At 51.7% G+C, this 19,877-nt stretch overlaps 2 protein-coding genes across 3 annotated transcripts in view; one reads left to right on the top strand and one right to left on the bottom strand.

Moving 5' to 3' along the window:
* The window catches only part of Pcnx2 (pecanex 2), a 103,054-nt gene extending 95,798 nt beyond the window's left edge, over positions 1-7,256 (top strand). The window contains exons 29-30 of the mRNA XM_050146905.1: positions 3,871-4,319; positions 5,433-7,256. Coding sequence (XP_050002862.1) covers positions 3,871-4,319; positions 5,433-5,606 — 623 coding nt within the window. The 3' untranslated portion in view covers positions 5,607-7,256. The remainder of the gene's footprint in view (positions 1-3,870; positions 4,320-5,432) is intronic.
* A 3,489-nt stretch (positions 7,257-10,745) lies between these two features.
* Positions 10,746-19,846, bottom strand: Ntpcr (nucleoside-triphosphatase, cancer-related). Of its 2 annotated transcripts, none has more exons than XM_050147165.1 (5): positions 19,729-19,846; positions 17,925-18,087; positions 16,583-16,679; positions 12,548-12,757; positions 10,746-11,337 (listed from the first exon to the last, which is right to left on the bottom strand). In XM_050147165.1, the coding sequence occupies exons 1-5, from the start codon at positions 19,760-19,762 to the stop codon at positions 11,269-11,271; spliced, it is 573 nt and encodes a 190-aa protein (XP_050003122.1). In that variant the 5' UTR covers positions 19,763-19,846; the 3' UTR covers positions 10,746-11,268. The 2 variants fall into 2 exon arrangements, with proteins under 2 accessions (XP_050003122.1, XP_050003121.1); XM_050147164.1 differs by lacking the exon at positions 19,729-19,846 and adding an exon at positions 19,468-19,688.
* Between the last annotated feature and the right edge of the window lie 31 nt (positions 19,847-19,877).

The following is a 19,877-nucleotide window of genomic DNA, read 5'->3' on the forward strand; positions in this document are numbered from 1 at the left end:
GAGACACAGGGCACAGAAAAGGCATTGCCCCAAGGTACCCAGTCAGTAAGCAGCCAACCTGGTATTCAGATGAGGAAGAACAGCCTCCAAGCCTCTGCTTGCCCTTTAGCTGCTACCCAGTCCTATCCCGAGAGCAGCGAACCCCAGGACACCTGCACACTCCTAGCCTTCCATCTGTCCCCCTGACTACATCCCTACCGGCCACGGCCTAGTCCTGTCCTCTGGCTGGCAAGGGGCCCACTTTCCAGTGATCTTCCTTCTGGTGGGCTGACACTATGTTCCTTCTGAGGCAGCCCATTCCCTGCTGCGGGCAGGAGTGGGGACAGGAACACGGTAGATAGCCCAGACCCCTCCCTATCCTAACAAACGATGTGCCAAGGGGAGCAGGCACGGCACCTGAGCAAGACACCCAAGCAGAGCCCATGCCCAGCAGACTGGGAAAAGAGAAGAGATGTTCTCCTCCCATTCAAAGAAAGGAGAGCCGCTGGCTATGGTTCTCTTTGTCACCCCCCATGTCACGAGTTCACAGTCCTCACAAGCTGCCTGAGTGACTAGCTCTGGATAGAGTCCATTATGGTGGGGAAGGCATGGCGGCTGATGCAGGCTCAGCCTGCAGATGGAATTCTGCATTTGGTCACCACAGTAGCGGACTGTGTGCAGAAGGAAGCATGGCTGGGCTATAATGACACACTTCTTCCCGGAAGGCACCAGCAAGATTTCACAGTCTCCTAAGACAGCGCCACCACCTGGATGTCACACATGAGCTTAGGGGAGGCAGTTTCCGTGCAAACCACAAGAGCTAGTTGTCATGTGATAGCTAGGCATGAGGCCACTCAAGGGTAGGGCAAAATAAAGGGAGTCACTCAACAGTAGTGAGTGTGCCCCACTCCTGATTGGCAGGGCTCACTCCCGTGTACCACTTCCCGTGACTGAGTTCATCCCCCATGCCTGCCCCATCCTGTCTTTGCTCCTTGCCTGGTTTCCATCATTCATTCCAGTTCTGATGCTTTGCCAGAATCCCAGAGGACCGGAGTCTGTCCAGATTCCTAACGAGCAGGCAGCCCCGGGCCACCACACTGAGCAGCCACTGCTGGCTTGCTGGGTACTTCACACTTATGCCCATTGCCAGGAGCTCTGTGTGCCAACCTCGCGAAGCTCCCAACAACCCACAGTCATTCAGTACCAAACAGTAAATGCCACAGCAAGGAGAGGTGGCCTAGGAGTGAGCTGGTGACCTACTTACTGCAGGTTGATAGAAGCCCATCACCGGTCTGAATCCCACACCAGAGAGAAGGGTTGCTATCTTATATCACTAAGGACTCTCACCACAACCTAGCAATCCTGCTAGAATCAAAGACAAAGAAAAAATAATGAACCAAGGAGCATAAATTTCATTATGTTCAATTCAGGTCTGAAGGTTTTCCCTAGAAATACCCAGATTTGATAATGCGGTCGTTGGAAAAATAAGTTAATTGTAAAATAATGAGACCGAGCAGCGCAGATGATTTCAACACAGCTTGCTTGCTGCTGGTTAATTTGTAAAATTAAAATTGAAAAAAAAAGGAGCAACAGAACACTGAAAGAATATCTGAGGTATAAAGAGGAGATGACTTAGTCTGAACAATGCTTGCTGAACAAGCCCGAGACCTGAGTTCAGATCCTTAGCACCCACGTAAAATTTGTGCACAACAGCAGCATCCCAGCACTGTGAACAGGGCAGAGAAAAAGATCTCTGGGGCTCAGAGCTTCGTTTGCAGCTCCAGGTTCAGTGAGGAAGCATAATCAAAACACACAGAATAGAGAGCAATAGAGGATGACACCTAACATCGGCCTCTGGCCTTCACACGCAGAGGCACACACGTGTGCACACCACATGTGCACACAGAGACTGGCTGAAGCTTCAGCGCTGGGGCAGTCCCTTGTCTTGCATGGACTCTGGACAGCTAGCTCTCTTTTGATGTTCTGTAGACCTCTCTCCCTTTGCTCTTGGGATTGGCAGAAGGCCCTGCCTAGTGGGGGCAGAAGGCCCTGCCTAGTGCAGGCGGAGAACAGACTTGCAGGTGGTTGGCTGCGGAGGGTTTTAGACAGAGATTAGCTTTAGAAATCACAGAAGTTTGGCCTTTTCAGATTCCAAATAAACAAACCACTACCCTTGCTCACAATGTTGATTCCTTGGGGATCTCCCCCTTATTTCTGACTGACTTAACAGGTACCTTCAAGCCCAAGGCCATTCCCCTGTGCCCAAGACAGAGATGCTCCAGGCCACTCACTCAGTCCAGAGAGGCCAGCACCAGTTCTGGATACCTCACGCAGCACCTCAAGCTGAGACTCCCATTTTCACAACCTATAGGTAGAGGAAACCCATGCAGGTCACCAATGAAAGCCCTTTGGGAATGAGCATACCACCATCACTGTGTCCAAAGTTATGTCAATGAGGGGCCTAGGTTGTACAGCCAGCCTCCACCAAGTTCCAGTTTCTCGGGGAGGACTTGGCTTTCTTGGGCACAGACAGAGCAGGTACCCACACACCACAGAGATATTGGTGTATGTGGCCACCTGTGGCAATAATGCTCTGTTTTTAAGACCTAAAAATGTTTTTTTTTTCTTAATTGCCCCATATTAATGAGCTACAGAATGAAACGCTGACGTGTGCCTACTTGGGGAAATGATCAACTCAGGGTAACTGGTATGTGCTGCCCCTCCCAAGTCTGTCATTTCAATGTTAGACTTTAGACTCTTCTGTCTATGGCTTTGAGATGCTACCCCACTGTCTTATTGTATTATTGAGCCCCAGCAAGCATTCCCCTCCCTTGGTTTGGTATTGGTTTCCTGGACAGCTAAAGACAACGGTCATATACAACATTAAAAAGATTTCATTACTCTGGAAGAATGATGTGGAAGTTTAAATGTAATTGGCCCCATAAGCTTACAGGGAGTGGCACTATTGAGAGGTGTGGCTTTGTTAGAGTAGGTGTGGCCTTGTTGGAGGAAGTGTGCCACTGTGGAGGTGGGCTTTGAGGTCTCCTATACTCAAGCTATGCTCAGTTTGCTTCCTGTTGCCTTAGGTCAAGATGTAGCACTCTCAGCTCCTTCTCCAGCACCATGTCTGCCTGCACACTGCCATGTCCTGACAGGAAGATAATGGACTGAACCTCTGAAACTCTAAGCTACCACCAATTAAATGTTTTCCTTTACAAGAGTTGCTGTGGTCATGGTGTGTCTTCACAGCACTTACTGCTTTCACAGAGGACCAGAGTTTCATTCCTACATCAGGTAGCTTACAACTAACTGCCTATAGGTTCAGCTCCAGGGCATCTGACACTTTGGTCTCCTAGGGCACTGCACTGAAGTGCTTGTGCAAACACACACACACACACATGCACACACACACACAGGGAAGGAGGGAGGGAGGGAGGGAGGGAGGGAGGGAGAGAGAGAGAGAGAGAGAGAGAGAATACACATGATATACACAGAAAAAGAGTCCACTGAACACAATAATTAAGAGATATATTTAAAATAATGGAATAATATCTGGTGATGTACCTACGTGGCTTCTGTGGTCTCCCAAAATTAAATTACACACATAAAAGCATTCTGATGATTTGTATTGGAAATGTTTTCAGAAAGTTCATGTCTTGAAGCTATGGCCCCAAATGCAAAACCAAGGTGGGACAGTCATGGCAGGTAAGCTCGGTCATGGGAAGTGGTATAGAGGAGCTAAGCTCACCATCCCAAGATGAGGCTGTAAGGAGGGATTGGCTAAGGGGTGTTGCCCTCACTGATGGATCACAATGGAGAGAGACCACCCCCACCCCCATATTTATAAAGTACCTCTTCCAGGGTTCGACCAGGTGCTCTGCTTTCTTACAGGAAGAAGGAAGGGCAGAAGCCAGTCTGTCCTGGCACACTCAGCAATAAGCCAGAGGCCACCTACTCTGAGTTCCTCAGGTCCCATTGTAGAGAGCCACCAAGCCTTCCTTCAGACGTCCAGCTCTGTGCACGAGCTGGCCCAGAGGCCTTCAGGAAGCCGGCTTTCCTTGCACAACTCGGCTGCGTCCCTGCACTCGCAACCACCTCCCGTCACCACCACGGGTCACCTGAGTGTCCGGGAGCGGGCTGAGGCACTCATTCGGTCTAGCCTGGGCTCTTCAACCAGCTCTACTCTCAGCTTCCTCTTTGGCAAAAGGAGTTTCTCCAGCGCGCTTGTCATCTCTGGACTCTCTGCAGCAGAGGGAGGCAACACCAGCGACACCCAGTCATCCAGCAGTGTCAACATCGTGATGGGTCCCTCCGCGAGGGCCGCTAGCCATGCTGCTCGGGTAAGGAATGCCCCAGGGTGGGAGACAGGCAGGAGGCATCAGAGGGCCTGGGGATCCCATCCACCTGCCAAATACTTTTGCCTTCTTCCAGGGTAGGTTGATTTATAGCAAACAAAGAGTATCTCCAGCCTTTGGGTCACAGGTACCCCAACATAATGATTTCCATAATCCAGAAGCCCAGGCATGGGGAGAGCCTCGCCTCGCCCTCTCTTTGGAAGCAGGATTCCTTCCTTCCCATCCGAGCCACTCTGGCCTGAGGGAGAAGAAAGGGCAGGAGCAGGCACTGGAGTTAAACTGCCTTGGACTCCCAATTTTCAAGATGACCAGCCACTTCCAAGTGGGTCCATCCCAGACACAGAGTTTAAAACGAGTCTGTCGAATAAAATGCCACTTGCTCAGAATTCATGTTACTGACAGAGAAGACTAGCTGGGATTCACTCGTGAGAAAGAGAAAGATTGGCAGCCACTCGGGAATTCTCTTATGCCCTCTGTTAGGAAAGAAAAAAAAAAACAACCATGGGTTAAGGCAAAACTTGAGCAGGCCAAAGAGAAGATACTGGAATATAACTTCAGGATAAAACCATCACTTTATCTCTTTTTTATTTTCTCCTTCAATAAAAGGGCACGACTCTCACTCCTTTCCCATCCCATCTGTCTAAACTTACCTATGGGCATACTTCAAGGGTTCTGGCAAATTTTCCTTTTCTGTCTCTGACAAGGACGGTAGGTCTTTAGGACTCTGAGCATCTTGTGTAACTGCTGGGTTGAGCCTGCAGTGGCAGCATCAGCATGAGACAGAGCTGGGTGGGTGGAGAGGGTCGACCAGGGCTCGCAGGGTGGCAGGCAAGCAAACTGGGGCGACTCCTGTGGGCTCCCTTTGGATTGGCACGTCCAGCTCTTCTGAACAAAGTCCCACATGCAGAGGCCATGTAGACGTGCAGCTTGGTAGCACATCCTAACCTCAGAGGCTGCCTGTGCATTTTAAGAGCCTGCCTTTGAAGCCTGCAGCTACGCAGGCCTCAGTTCCTAGGATGTCGGGGATGGGTGGGGTGACTCGGGCCATGCAGGCAGTGAGCATAGGCTGAGCTGTCTCTACTTCTCTCCTTTCTGAAGCACTTCTCTGAGCCATGTGAACCCAGTGACACCCCAGAGCAAGGACAGCTTCCACATCCACGGCTGGCAGAAGCTGTGGCAGAGAACCTGGGGATGCTTTGCAGGAGAGCGAGCCAGGAGGACATGGGCCTGGATGACACAGCTTCCCAGCAGAGTGCCTCAGATGAGCAATAGTGGACACATTTGTTGTCGGAAAGATGGAGACTCTCTCCTGCCTCAAAACCACATGGTTCTTCCTGAGGGAAAAGAAGAGCCATTCTAGAAAACAATAACTTTATCTCAGGTTCTTGGAAACACTCGCCTAGTGGGAGTCGGGAAAAGACATTGCACCTCCTCCCTCAAGCACTGCACAAGAGTTGGACATTTCTCACAAAAGCCATGTTATATCTTAAAACAACTAGAATGAGTAGGGCCCATGACTGGCTCCTCCTGCTCTGGTAATAGAACAGCTGCATGCTACATTACTGGCATTTTACACCTCATTGTCACCATGAGAGAGCAGAGTCAAAGCCCCTGAGGCCAACAGCAGGCCAGGGGCATCCAGGTTGGCCCAACTGCAAAGAGCCTCCTCCTTTATGACCCTCGCACAGTTGGAAGTGCAAACCATTCACCACGACCTGCACTGGTCCAGGATGGGAGTTTCAGGGTGATATGCTCCTCCCTCAAGTTCTGGGCCACCCAGGACCCCTGCGTGCTTCCCAGGCATGCATGCTAGTCTTCCAAGCTGAGCAAGCTCTACTGTATATGAGCACATTTGCACTCACCTGTTTTAGGGATTAAAATGTTTACAGTTCTGGCTGTGTCTGTCTACTGTCCTCCCTAAACACATCCTCTCTACTCTGAGAAAGACCTTGTCGGGAGGGAAGCAAATCCCATCTGGGATACCCCTACAGGACAGAGCAGAGGCACAGCCTCCTGCTGAGAAGGGGGGGGGGTCGCCACTCATCCGCTTCACTTTGCCTGGGCTTCTGGAAGGGCAGTGGGAAGAAGGACTTGGTTTAGGCGAAGTAAAGTCTCCAAAGAATCTAAGCTTGGAAAACGGGAGCTGCAAAGGATGGTATGGCAGTCCCTCACCACTGGGAAGTAGGCAGTAATGGTGTGTGTGTGTGTGTGTGTGCGCGCTGTCCTGGAGCTTGCAGGTCAGCCGAAGTGGCCGGGGAGCCCCAGCCACTCTGGTGTGTCCTCTGTAGCGCTGGGCACAAGTGTGTACCACCACAGCCACTCCTTCCTCACATGGGTGCTGGGACCAAACTCAGGCTCTGTGCTTTCCGGGTAAGCACTCTACTGAGCTATCTCTCCAGCATCTCTTTCTGTTTTTTAAGAATTAGCAATGGTGAAACAATACATCCTGTCCCAGGGCAGAAGACGGACGGCAGAGTCTGCTGTCTGACCTCAACATAGGCACTGAGGCATGGCGACACCCATGCTGACACCAACGAGCGTGAGTACATACATAGGCACAAAAAAGAATTAACAATTAAGGGCAGTAGGTGGGGTGTAGTTGGTTGTTTTTACTCTTTGAGGGACCCGCTGCCCAGATCCCAGATAAATCCACGGAGGCTTATTCTTTTGCCTCTGGGCTTTTATCTTTCTATTTCTGTATACATTTTCGTTTCTTCTGTTCTGGCTGTGTGGCCCCTGATGCCCTCCCTCCTTTTCCTTCTCTTGCTCTTTGATCTTCCCAGATTTCTCCTCCCATTTATTCTCTCTGTCCGCCAGTCCCGCCTATCCTTTCTCCTGCCTGGCTACTGGCCGTTCAGATCTTTATCAGACTGATCAGGTGTTTTAGACAGGCAAAGAATCACAGCTTCCCAGAGTTAAATAAATGCAGCATCAAGAATGGAACACCTCTTTGCATCATTAAACAAATGTTCCCCTGCATAAACAAATGTAACACATCCTCAACTAACAGTGGGGTCTATCAACAGAGACAGGGCACCTCTTAGAATCTCTAGATTTTTCTGGGTTCCTTGCAACTGCGTATCTGAGAAGCTGGTGTGACCTGCTACAGTTCTTAAGTTCACTAAATCAAACTCAGCTGGCCTCTCCTGAACCCCCCTGGGGCCGCTTGCTAACCTTCAAGAATAAGCGGCTGGGTCTGAGCTGGGGGTGCGGCCCTACTTGAAGTTGGCGAGAAACATGTGCCTAGCAGCAACCACCTGGCAGCGCAGCTGGCTACTGCCTGGCATCCACAGACTCACGAACCGCGTCCTGGGCAGTTTCCTGCCCACTGAGGAATACAGGCGCTGGGTGTACAAGCTGAGGGGTGGATATGCACACCAATCCTGCCAAGGAAAGACTCCTCGAAGCTGTTCAGTAATACTAAGAATATGCTCCTAGCTTTTTGTTTATTGTGTAACTGGAAGGGGGCAGGGAGATAGGGTCTCACGTAGCCCAGGCAGACCTCAGACTTGCTAGGTAGCCGAGGATGACCTTGAACTTCTGATTCTGCTGCCTCCACCTCCTGACACAGGTGTGCACTACCATGCCTAGTTAAGTGGTGCTGGGGATGGAGCCCACGGCTTCCTGCGTGCCAGGCAAGCCTCTGTCCCCTGAGTTACATCTCTGGGCTTTATTATATTGAATATCGATTTTTTTTATCACATAATATATCTTGAATCCCCTTCCCTTTACTCCGCCCAGGTTCTCTCCACTGTGCCTCTCATTCAGATCCATTCTCTGTCTATCATTAGGAAACAAATAGGTTTCTAAGGGATAATAAAATAAAATAGAAGATAAAACAAAAACTAACACATCGGAACTGTACAAAACAGAAGAGCCCAAGAGAAGGCACAAGTATCAGAGACCCATTTGTTCACACAATCAGGAATCCCATAAAAACACTTAATTGTAAGCCATAATATATACGCAGAGGACAGATGCAGACCGATGCAGGCCCTGCAATGCTGTCTCGGCCTCTGTGCGTCCACAGGAATCTGCTCATGTTGGTTTAGACGGCCTTGTTTTTGCTGGTGTCCTCCATGTCCTCTGGCTCTTACACTTTCTGCTGCTTCTTCTGCAGGGCTCCCCGGGCCCTGAGGGGAGGGATTTGTACATATCTAGTTTAAAGTATACAATTTTTATGTAGACATGTTTGTTGCCTAGTCCTCCCAGCAGGCAATTCTGCATCCCTGAGCCTCCCTCATCCTGGTGGTGGTATAAGAGACAGGCCTGTATGGTACTGCCTGCCGGGGGGCTCACATGTTCTGCTGACATCTGTCTCAATGCATTTGACACAGAACAAAAGCATTGTTCTACTGAAGACAATACAATGCAGCACTCAGCTTTGTGGCTATCGTCCCTAATTAAGCACCAACTCTAAACCCTGTTGTGTGTTGCAGAGTTCATGTCTGGCACACACTGGTCTAAATTCAGTGGCTGCTCTGGTGTCTCTGCCTCTGCCGTGTGTCGCACAGCCTGTTTACGCAGCCCCCCACTCAACGTCATTCGGTCCCAAACCTAGGTTACAGCATGAGCAGGTGAGACATACTAATCAACCCCATCCTCTGTAAACACCAGTCTGGACGGGAGGAGGGCAGGGTCACCTCACTGTTCCCAGAACCTTCTATGAAATTTACAGTTTTCTTGGAATCCTCTCCGCTCACCAGGAGAGCCTGGAAGATTCTCTATTACCTATTTAAAGATCACGCTGGCTCCACACATGAGCTTACCTTCATTCGGTGACAAGAAAGAAAGGATTTTCAAACCTCTGGGTGTGATGAGGCTCGTGGTGTGACCTGCTAAGTGAGAGACAGCCAGGGCATCAGCAGTCTTTCTCCAGTTGGATCTCCATCATCCTGTCGGAGCCTCTTATCCTGGCTGAATGCATGTGGGCAACAGGCACCCTGTCGTACCATGTCATTCTGGCTGAAATGCATGTGCATGTCAATGGGCTTTTCAACTTGAACGCCTCAAGTCAGGCTCCACATCCAATTCCATTAGAGACCCCAATGCCCCGGCGTCAACGTTTCTTAGAGTTTCAGTTTGTGCATCTGAAATCTGTGTGCCTGCTCCCTGACCCTCATCTGCCAGAGTAATAGTCACTGAAGGATGTGTCGGTGTGAGGGGGAGGTGACAGAGCGCCTGGATGGAGACACAGAAGGGAGCATAGACAAAGCAGACAATCTGATGCCACTGAGACTTGGGTCCAAGCCTTTCTACCCTACCACAGCTGTGATATTTTAAAACTGATTTTTGAGACAATGTTTCCCTAAGTAGCCTAGGTTGACCTGGAACTCACCATTCTCCTGCGCTTGCTTCCTGGGTGCTTCAGTTACAGGTGTACACCACTAGAGGGGCCAAGTGAGATGCCAACAGGAGGTTCCCTTGGGCTGGCAGGAGCATGCTGTATGCAGCCGCTAACACCACCGCCACCATTTTTCCTGCTTCCTTCATGCTAGGTTCAAAGGGCTGAGTAGGGCTCCCTGACAGGAGCAGGCTGTGCGGCAGCTTTTGGCTAGGTACACTCAGGTCCTGGGTGGCCGGGAGCCTGATGCTATGGCCCAAACCTATGCTGTTTCCTGCCTGTCCTAGTACCCATTCTGGCATCACAGCCAGCCTGCCCAAGGCCGTGAGCTCTATCCTTGGCCTCCTTGAGAAGCCTAATGGGGCACAGATGGTGGAGGGAGGCACCCACTTCTCCCCCTGGACAGGTAGGCCTTTCTGAGGCTCAGTTCCTGGTCTAGAAGGCATTCCTGCCGTGGTCCCTCCAGGACCTGCTTTCAAAGAGCAAGCTGAGCTTTGAAAACTACCCTGGAAGGAAGATGGCCATGAGATCCTCCCCAGCCACGGAGCAGGTGTTTATTGTGCTCTCCACTGGGTCCTCGTAGCAGCTCACAGGCCCCCATGAAGACAGGCCCACAGATGCCCACATCCCAGTACGGGACCGATGGTACTCATCAGTGGGTGCTGTCAGTGATGCTGTTGTTAAAAAAATATCTAAATGCCCTAAAAGTCCCAGTGCCACCAGCCACGGGGAGGGTAGCCTCTGGCCTTTATGGACCCAGCAGCTTACAGAGTTGATTCTCTTAGCACTGCAGAGCCCAGTGTGGGCTGAGCCCCTGCCTGCGGCCCCCTCCTCACAAAGGAGCCCCTGCAGCCAGTAGGGACTGCAGCTCAAATCAGCTTCCCAAGCTCTTCTCTGCTGACAGCCATGTCCCTTCTTTCTCAGCAGGGCACTTGGGCTCAGAGTGGCCGAAAACTGTACCCAGGCTAACTGAGCACAGACAGGAGATTTTACTCATGTCTAGCCCATGGAGCATGAGCTAACACCAGCACTCAGAAAACCAGCCCTCCCACACAAGGACTCCTGTGTCTCAACCACCAGATTTATTTTCATTTTTATTAGGCAATAAACAAAGGAATAAACAGAGATGAAGAGGGGAACTAATAGGTTTTTCTTTGGAAATTATTGAAGAGAATTAAGTTGCTGTCGCTGCTTCAGCTGCACGAGCCTGGAGCTGCACCTGGAGAGGTATTTAATACCTACAGCACGTAAGCCAGTGAAGAAGGAACTCCTCTCCCCAGCCCCACACACATCCATAAACCCTGGTGGGAGAAAATTCCACTAATCCTTGACACATTCATTTAGAATTTACTCAAATCACATGCACAGCTGCAACAGGAAATAGACAGAACCCCTAAGCACATGTCAGACAGCGGACTATCTTCTGTGCATGGCCCAGCAGGCGCCGGGCTAATCTGATCTCAGGAGCAGGTTATCGAAAGCAGCTGTCCAGCCCTCTTGGACAGAGGGTAAAAGGCCCATCAACAGGGAGGTAGCAAACCTGGGCAGGGAGTGACCAGCAGGCGGAGCTGGACCTGGTCCCCTGCCACTTCAGGTCCTGCTGCTCTGCACGCAGGTCACAATGTCCGGCAAGAGGCTGTTTCTGTTCTCCTTAGTGACCTGCGGGAAGAGGCAAGAGAGCACGCGTAAAGAGCACGTCCCTCCTGTCCTTCGGACCAACATTTTCCTGAAAGCAGGGGATGGAGGCAGAGGCCGGCTCTTCGGGATCATCAAGTCCCATGTGGAGGTACAGGATGGCGACCGAGGGAGGGAGTGGGACCGAGCCGCTGCAGCCTGACTGGAGAGAAGCAAGGAGACGCCTGGGCTGGACCTGAGCCCCAGAGAGCACCACACAGCAGCAGCGGCCCACAGCTTCAGTTACTCACAAGGACAGCGACATCTACCTGGTTTGTCACAGGCAAGGTCCCCATTCATGGCCACCTCCTTCCCACCTTCCTGCCCATCACTCTTCTCGGCAGTTTATAAATGGAGTTGTGGAGCCTCTGACCTGCTAGGACCGACTTCTTTCACTTAGCACAATACAGCACTACACTCATGCAGGCCTCAGAATGTGGCCGCACTGTGTCGCTAAGTAACCCACACTAGATGGCTGGAGCACAGGTTCCCTGCCCAGTCAGCTGCTGGTGGACGTCTGGGTCCTCTCATTCTGTAAAGCACTGTAAATAACTCTGCTATGGGCATTCCTTCAGCTTTGCATCACGTGTCTTCAAGTCTTCCATGTGCATGCCTAGGAGTGGACCTGCTGGCACTGTGACTGCCTACGAGTGGACTTGCTGGCATCATGACTAACACACACCTGGAGAAGCCAGAAGTTTTTCAGGGACAGCTCAGCTCCTTCCCACTAACAGGGTAGGAAGGTGCGGGTTTCCCAAGTCCTTTCACCTCTCTCTAACTGTGCCATGGAAGGCATCCTAGTGGGTGTGGTGTGGTGCCTGTCTCCTCTATGTTTGCCGTGGCTTCCTCATGCTCCTTGGTGAAACAGCTACTCAAACTTGTGCCCATCTTTTACAGGTTTACTTTACTTACTTTACTTTCTGTGAGACAGTTCCAAAGTCAAGGCCAGATTTGAGTAACTAATTTTCCTATAAGCTATACACCTTTCACCTGAGGTTGGGGCTGGAACTCTGCCACTGAGTCCGTGACCTGCCAGGCTCTGGCCTGCGTGGCATGGCTCCTCCCTGGACAGACCTTCCCAAGCAACCCCTCAAACCCCGCCCTGACTATGCCACTGGCAGAAGGCTGAAGAGGAAGGCAGCAGGGGCAAGGACGGGATCTCAGGGCAGGGGTTCCCAAGCGCTGGTTCACTCACACTGAACACCTTCACGTCATGCCTGTTCCTGATCTCCTCCACGAGGGCCAGGGGCTTCCCTTTGGGAACTGGGATGGTGCCAAGGACAATGGTGCCTGGTGTGGACAGCGTCTGGCGGACCGCCTGAATGAAAGGCTGACTGAACAGCTCCATCTTCCCAATCTCATCAATGACGCACACGCTGTGCCCGGGGCTGCGGCTGGGACCGGCCTGCAGAAAGAAGGTACTGTCACTGGGACAGCAGAGCCTTGTGATCTCGATCCAGGAGGTCCCACCCTGACTGCCCACCAGCACCCACAGCAAGGCAGCTGGGCTGTGCCTTACACACCATGGGACTGTCTCCACATGCACAAGACACAGGTCTGTCTGCAATGCTTTATAGGAAAGGCTCCCTGGGACTGCACCTCCCTGCGCCTGAGCTTCTCTAAAAATGTATTTTCTTCTAGAAGGCCTGGTGGTAACCAGGCTTCCTACTTACACACCCGGGAAACAAAGACTGTGCACCGGCAAAGACAGAGTGTTGTGGGTGTAAGGGGAACAGGACAACTATAGCACAGCTCCCCTTTTCAGTCCTGGGCTGAGCTCCCAATGCTGATAAGAAGGAGGTGGCCACTGCAGGCAGGTGCCTATGTATCCCAATCCAGTCTAAAGTCTACGAAAAGTCAGAGATGGGAAGGAGTCTGGCTCAAAGCAGAAGTGGTCAGAACAATGACAACTAACCTGATGATCAAGCAATGAGCTACCTCAGAGACTAAACTTCTAGGAAGAATTCGGTGGGCACGGGAGGAGGTGAGACGGTAATGGAGGGTAAAACTTATCAAAATGCATTGTGTACACGCATGAAATTTTCTTACTAAATAAAAATAACTTAAATAGAACTAAAATGAAAGTTATTCAGAAATAAGCACTGTTGCTCTGGTGCACTCCTACTGCTATATAAATGGATATAATCACATCTGTATTTTACATGCAGAACTGGCAGGTGATATAAACACACACAAAACAGATGAATGCACGAACAAATGGAGAAAATCAATGTTGTTAAAAAGAGAATCTCAGATTCCCCTTGGATTCAAGTCCCTTTCGTCCCTGAAAATGCAGCAGCCTCCCAATGTCCATGGATCATATCCCACCATGTTCCCCAGCCACACCTCCCCAGGACTGGTCATGTGGGCACTAAGGGTACAGCAGAAGAGGCACCAGGCCCTTCTCAGGTCGGCTAACAAAACCCGGCCACCTCTGCCTTGGCCTCCCTCTTGCTGAGGGCATGTGATGCCCTGTTGGGAGGGGCAACTGCTGAGCACATGAGGTCATGCACTACTGCCAGCTGTGAAGAGGGGATGGGGAGGAGCAGTAGCAGTGGCCCATGCTGGGACAGCCCACAGGTAGCAGGTCCAGGCTGTGAGGAGAGGCAGGAGCGTGGTCTCCTGGTCATGAAGGAGGTGCACTCTTTCTGCTTCCCATCCCCAGCACACCCACAGGAGCAGTCGTGTGCCCTTCACCAGGGACACCAGCCTGAGGGTCTGCACAGTGGATTGCTTTCACCATGGAACTCTGCAACTACTGGGGTTACAGAGCTGAGAAGGAAAAGCTGGGGCTGACACTGCCTCCACCGGCAGGGAGAGTGCCTGTGGGGTCAGATGCTACCTGCTCCAAGGTTTTTCTTCAAAACTGAGTACCAAATCAGGAGAAAGAAAATGGCTGCCAGCAGTCCGGGATTTTAAAAAGCAGCCAGTTACACAGGAAGGTCTCTTTCTGGAGCTGAGTCACGACAATTGACCCAGCCCTTACCAAGGCATGGACGACACACAGCCACCCCAGAGACAGCGGATGGCAGCAGCCACCTTTCTAGAAGCCAACATGTGAGAGACAGACAGAACTGTTTGGAACACTGACTGATAACTTTGAAAGCCATCAAATCAGACAAGGAGAGGTACTGGGAAAGAACACGTGTACACTGTGTGTGCTTGCCTAAACACATGTGGTGGGTGGTACAGGCACATGCACAAGTGGCTGCAAGCTCATGCTGCTGCTCCAGGGCCCTGCAGCTTTCCAGAGCATGCCCACAGAAGCGAACGGACGCCTGGGCCAGCAAGTGCAGTGCTTGCTGCTCCCTGTAGACCCTGGACCTTCTCACACCCTCATTCTGTCCAGGCTGCGGAAATTGCAAAAGTAAGTATTTTGATAAAAATGGAAGTGATTCACATGTCGTAGAGAGAGGGGTTGAAGGTCAGGGTACTGAGAACAGGCAACATACAGCTTGCTTCTCCAAACAGTTCAACAGGGTATTCAGAAGAGCTTAAAAAAGAAACAGCATTCTGCCCCAACTGCTGTTTTCACGGATGGATTCAAGCCAACCCAGAAGGAAAGAACAAACAGGTCAAGGGAAGCTTGCCCTGTGGACCTAGCCCAGATTCTGAGCTCCCGAGTCATGGCCCACAGCACCAGGCTGAATTTGAATAAGACAGCACCAGGCTGCTCTCAATTCTAGGACCTCCCCGTGCAACTCAGCTGGAATGCCTCTTGGCCACACAGCAGTCACTGTGCCTGGCATCTGGGTGGCCCCCATGTCCCCAAAAGACAACATGTGAGGGCCACTTCCAAGGGCTGCATATCACCCTTGCCTTGTGTATCTCACCTGTCCTGCACCTGGGTTTGGCCAGCATTCTAGCTGATTTGAAATTCTCAGCCACAACAGGAAAACCTACTAAGAGTAAAGATGCTGCCTGAGTCCCAGAACCAGTTAGCTCACCAACAACGCTGGAGCACTCACCAACCACGCTCACCAACAGTGCTGGGACGCTCACCAACCACGCTCACCAACAGTGCTGGGACGCTCACCAACCACGCTCACCAACCACGCTCACCAACAGTGCTGGGACACTCACCAACCACGCTCACCAACAGTGCTGGGACACTCACCGACCATGCTCACCAACAACGCTGGGATGCTCACTGACCACACTCACCAACAACACTGGGATGCTCAACCCTTCTCACTCAGCCTCCGCCTGCAGACCCTCCCCAGGTGACAGGATGTGCTAGGACTCCTCTTGGGTAGATAAACCCATGTCTGCATAGCCCAGGTAGAGCAGCAACCACAGACCACAGTGATTACTCAATCCAAGTCCAGTTTGGTGGCCTGAGATTACAGTCACAATGATTACAGAAACATGGGTGACTATAAAAATATGAGCAGTTTCTATTTTCTTTTTCCATTAAAAACAAAGAGACAAATTGTTGACTTGGTCAGCAAGCACACAGGAGCTCTTACATAAGCCCAAAGCCAGACACCAAGCATGGCTTGGCTGAGCAAAAATCAATTCTTTATATGAATCCAATGCCCACAGCCGGGCTCTGCACTCAGAATGTCATCAGCCACTTCTCACTGCTGCCTGAGCATGGGAGGGAGGCATGGACCCCAGGGGAAATAAACAAGAAGATATATCATTCTCCGCCTGCCCCCAGCTGCTAGTGACAGAGCAGCCACCACAGCCCAGAGCAGACATGTGGGGGGATTCCTAGAGGGACTGAGGGAAGAAGGGAGGAGGAGGTGGGGGGAGTTCAGTGGGATCCTAGGAGCAGCAGCTACAGCTCAGCACAGACTGCAGGACCCAGGCCTCTGAAGACGGAGACTTCCTTAGCAGCTCCAGGCTCCTCCTATCTGGTGCACAGCAGTGCACAGCACATGCCGTAAGCTCTGCTGCAGCACAGAGCAGAGGGACAGGGAGCAGCAGTACAGAGTATCCACGGAGCCCACACTGCAGCTAGCTCTGTGCAGCACAGAGCGGGGGATATAGATCTGCATTAGAGCCTCCCTAAGCTGAAGTACTTTATACATGCTTTGGGGCATGTGACAGCTCAGAGTGACAGCAGAGTAAGGCGTCTATCTTCAGCAAGGCTCGATGCTGGAAGACTTTTGAAACTGTGAGACACAACCCGATTACAGAAAAGAAGCCACTGTGTTCAGGTGGCCAGCGCATCCCACAGAGCACAGAGGCCAATGGGCTTTTGAGACAGAAAATGTGGACTCACGTTTCTTAGGATGGGTAGTGCCAACTGCTCAAAAGACGCTAGGTCCACCACATACTGCCCCACTCGGCATTCGGGCTTTCCAGGTGGAGGCTGTGACCTGAAAGGAAAGACACTGATGCGGGCTCTCCACTGACCTCTGGGGATGGGCTGTTCCGCTGAGCCACTCCGCACACACCCTTACCAATCAATCACCCACACCAGGGTGGGAGTGTGTAAGTTTGGGCCCGCTGGGGTTTCTCTCCTGAAATCGGGGCCTTGATGATGTCAACACTACTTCTGCCAATGTCAGTCTTGGAGTGTAACAGTGAAGTCCCCGCAACTCCCATGGGCCCACATGCCACTGCACAAGAGCTGAGCCTGTCTGTCTGAGCCTGATGGTGCAGGCCTGCCATCATCCTAACCAATCAGGAGGCTGAGGCAGGAGGACAAAACACTGAAGGCCAGCGTGGGCAACTTAAGACTTTCTCAAAATAAAAAGTAAATAGGGAGTGGTGGGTGTGGTAACATACACCTTTAACTCCAGCACTGGGAGGCAAAGGCAGGACCCCTGTGAGCTCCAGGCCAGCTGGCGCTGGATAGCAAGACCTTGTATCAAAACAATACAAAATTAAGATCAATATTAAACAGACGGCTGAGAAGGCAGCTTAGCAATAGAGGCTTGCCTAAGATGGGAAAAGCCCTGCATGCAATCTTAAGTGCCTCCAAAGAATAATAGTTAAAAAGTAAATACTAGCACTAGACAGAGCTAAGAACCACAGGAGAAATGTGTATGATTTGTGGCCAGAGTTTTAGATCACACAGGACTTTTAAAATCCTTTTTCACAGGATGGTCTGTTTTCTTTTTCTGGAGGTCCAAGACAGACTGGGTGACCTGGCTATCCCTGAGTCCAGTTAGACTTTCAGTCCAATGATAGGCAAAGAAACGTATATGGGCCCCACAGATGGCTTTTAGGGGAGTCGGCGATAGGGAAATCATAAGAAAGTAACTCCCAGAATGGCGAGACAGCTCAGCATACAAGAACACTGGCTGCAAGTTCAAATCCTCAGCACTGATGGAAACCGCTGGACATGGCCATGCATGCTTGTAGGCCCAGTCCTGCAGGGGGAGAGGCAGGAGACTTCTGGGATTTGCCAGCCCGCATGCAAGCTCCAGGTTCAGCGAGAGGCCCTGTCTCGAGGGACTAAGGCAGAGAGTGGCAGAGCAGGATACCAGTGTGTTCCCCTGGCCTCTGCACAGATACATGCTCCACACACATGCACACTCACACAGAGAAGAACTGCCCTCAAAGTGTGGACAGTACAGGCTAGAGACAAAAGACACGAAGAAACAGAACACCCGTACCCAACTCTGGACAGAGGCCCCCGAGCGCCGGACAGGGTGACCACATCAAATCCTATTCTCCTCCCGCCCTGCCTGACTTCCTGTGTGTAAAATCCATCAACAGGCATGCCGGAGGACTGCAGGACCTCACTGGCTTTCTGGATCAAGGTTGTCTTGCCAACCCCTGGAAGAGACAAAGAAGGAGATGGGTCAGGACATTTTACCTCGCCTGCAGGGCCACCACTGGGAATGGAGCGGGCTGCAAATGGGTTTCACGACTATTAACTGTACTGCCATGCTGATTACTCCAGGTGTGGGCATTTTCATTCCCAGTAGAGACCAGGGGTGACAGAGCGGCATGAAGTCACATCTAACACAGTCCGGAATGCATGTGGAGCCCAGCTTCCTTTCCTCCTAGATCAGTGGTTCTCAAACTGTGGGTTATGACCCCCTTTGAGGGGGTTGAACAACCCTTTCACAGACATCACCCAAGACCATCAGAAAACAGACATTTACAACACAATTCATTACAGTAGCAACATTACAGTTATGAAGTAGCAACAAAGTAATTTTCAGGGCTGGGGTCACCACAACATGAGGAATGGGTATTAAAGGGCCGCAGCATAGGGAAGGTTGAAAACCACTGTCCGAGATTTATGCTCAACGGATTTATGCTTGTGTAAATCTAAAGTGTTCCCCCACCTGCTCGTGTGTTTGATCAGGTTGATGATTTGTGTGTGGGGAGGGAGGGGTCTTGCTGTCAAACTTTTAGGGTAGGAAGCCAGGATGATGAAGCTGGGTCAGTAACAGAGGGCCCGAGGGTTGCAGACCTATGGGTTTCCAGCCCAAACTCTCTGCTTCTTGGTTAGCACCATATGAAACAGCAGCCCCAGCAGCTTCCGTTGCCATGAACCAGGCTGCTCTGACCACTGTGGCCTTGGTTGTCATATTGGACTGTGTCCCCCAAAACGTGAGCCTCAAAATATCTTTCTTCCTTGAAGCTGCTTGTCTCCCGTGTTCGGTCACAGCAATGAAAAGCGACACACACACCCCTGCATCACCTAGGGCCCTACCTGGCCATGGGTAAAGGCACTGGGAACCAAAAGTTCAGCCTCGAGAGCTGCAGGCCTACACTAGTGTGAATGTAACAGGCTTCTTCTAAAACGCACACACAGCTCAAAGGAGGTCATGTGTGAACAGGGACTTGGAAATCCAAACCCTTGGGTTTGCTAGTGGTCAGCAAATAATCAGACAGTAAAGTGAGTACAAAAGCAAGGGGACTCCAGAGACCGCAGGGGTGAGTCCTGCAGCGCAAGGGGCGGAGCACTAACAACTTGGGAGACAAGGCTGGGGGTGTGGTGCTTACTAATCCAGGATGCCCAGCGCACCCCTGGCTCTGCTAGTACTCAGGGGGGAAGCGGAGGTGGGGGGGGGAGCTTGGGGAGGGGAACATGTGGTCCTGAGTTCATTCAATCTCCGGTGAACACCACAGCAGAATGCTGGGGACGCAATGCATCCCGGTTTCAAACGCAGGGCGTGCTGGCAAGGCTGGCGCGTCTCCTACCACCGTCCTCTGCTCCTCTCCAACGCCTCTGACGGCTCAAAGGCCTCCAAAGTCTACAAAGTACACCCCGGCCTCCGTGGCTTAAGACCATGGTGACAGCCGGACGCTGGGGACCTGAGAACCGCGCACCGCACTCTTCCCGGCCTTCCCTCCCGCCGGGCTGCGATGCACCAAGCCAGATCGCAACTGCAGCCAAGGCCGGAGATACGGACTATCCAGGCCGCGCGCCCTCCCCGCCAAGTCTGGCAGGCCCTGGGTCACCTGGAGGCCCGGTGAGGAACATGTGTCGCGCCATGCGTTTTGGGGGTCGAGGTGCAGTAAGGTCGGGGTCAGAATGGGCGGTCAGGCCCCGCCCCGTACGCGGAAGGTCACGCCCCTGCCGTCCCGGAAACTACAGTCCCGTAGCCGCG

This window comes from Alexandromys fortis, unplaced genomic scaffold (assembly GCF_014885135.2).
Source record: "Alexandromys fortis isolate MF-2015 unplaced genomic scaffold, M_Fortis_MF-2015_v1.1 scaffold_12, whole genome shotgun sequence".
NCBI lineage: Eukaryota > Metazoa > Chordata > Mammalia > Rodentia > Cricetidae > Alexandromys > Alexandromys fortis.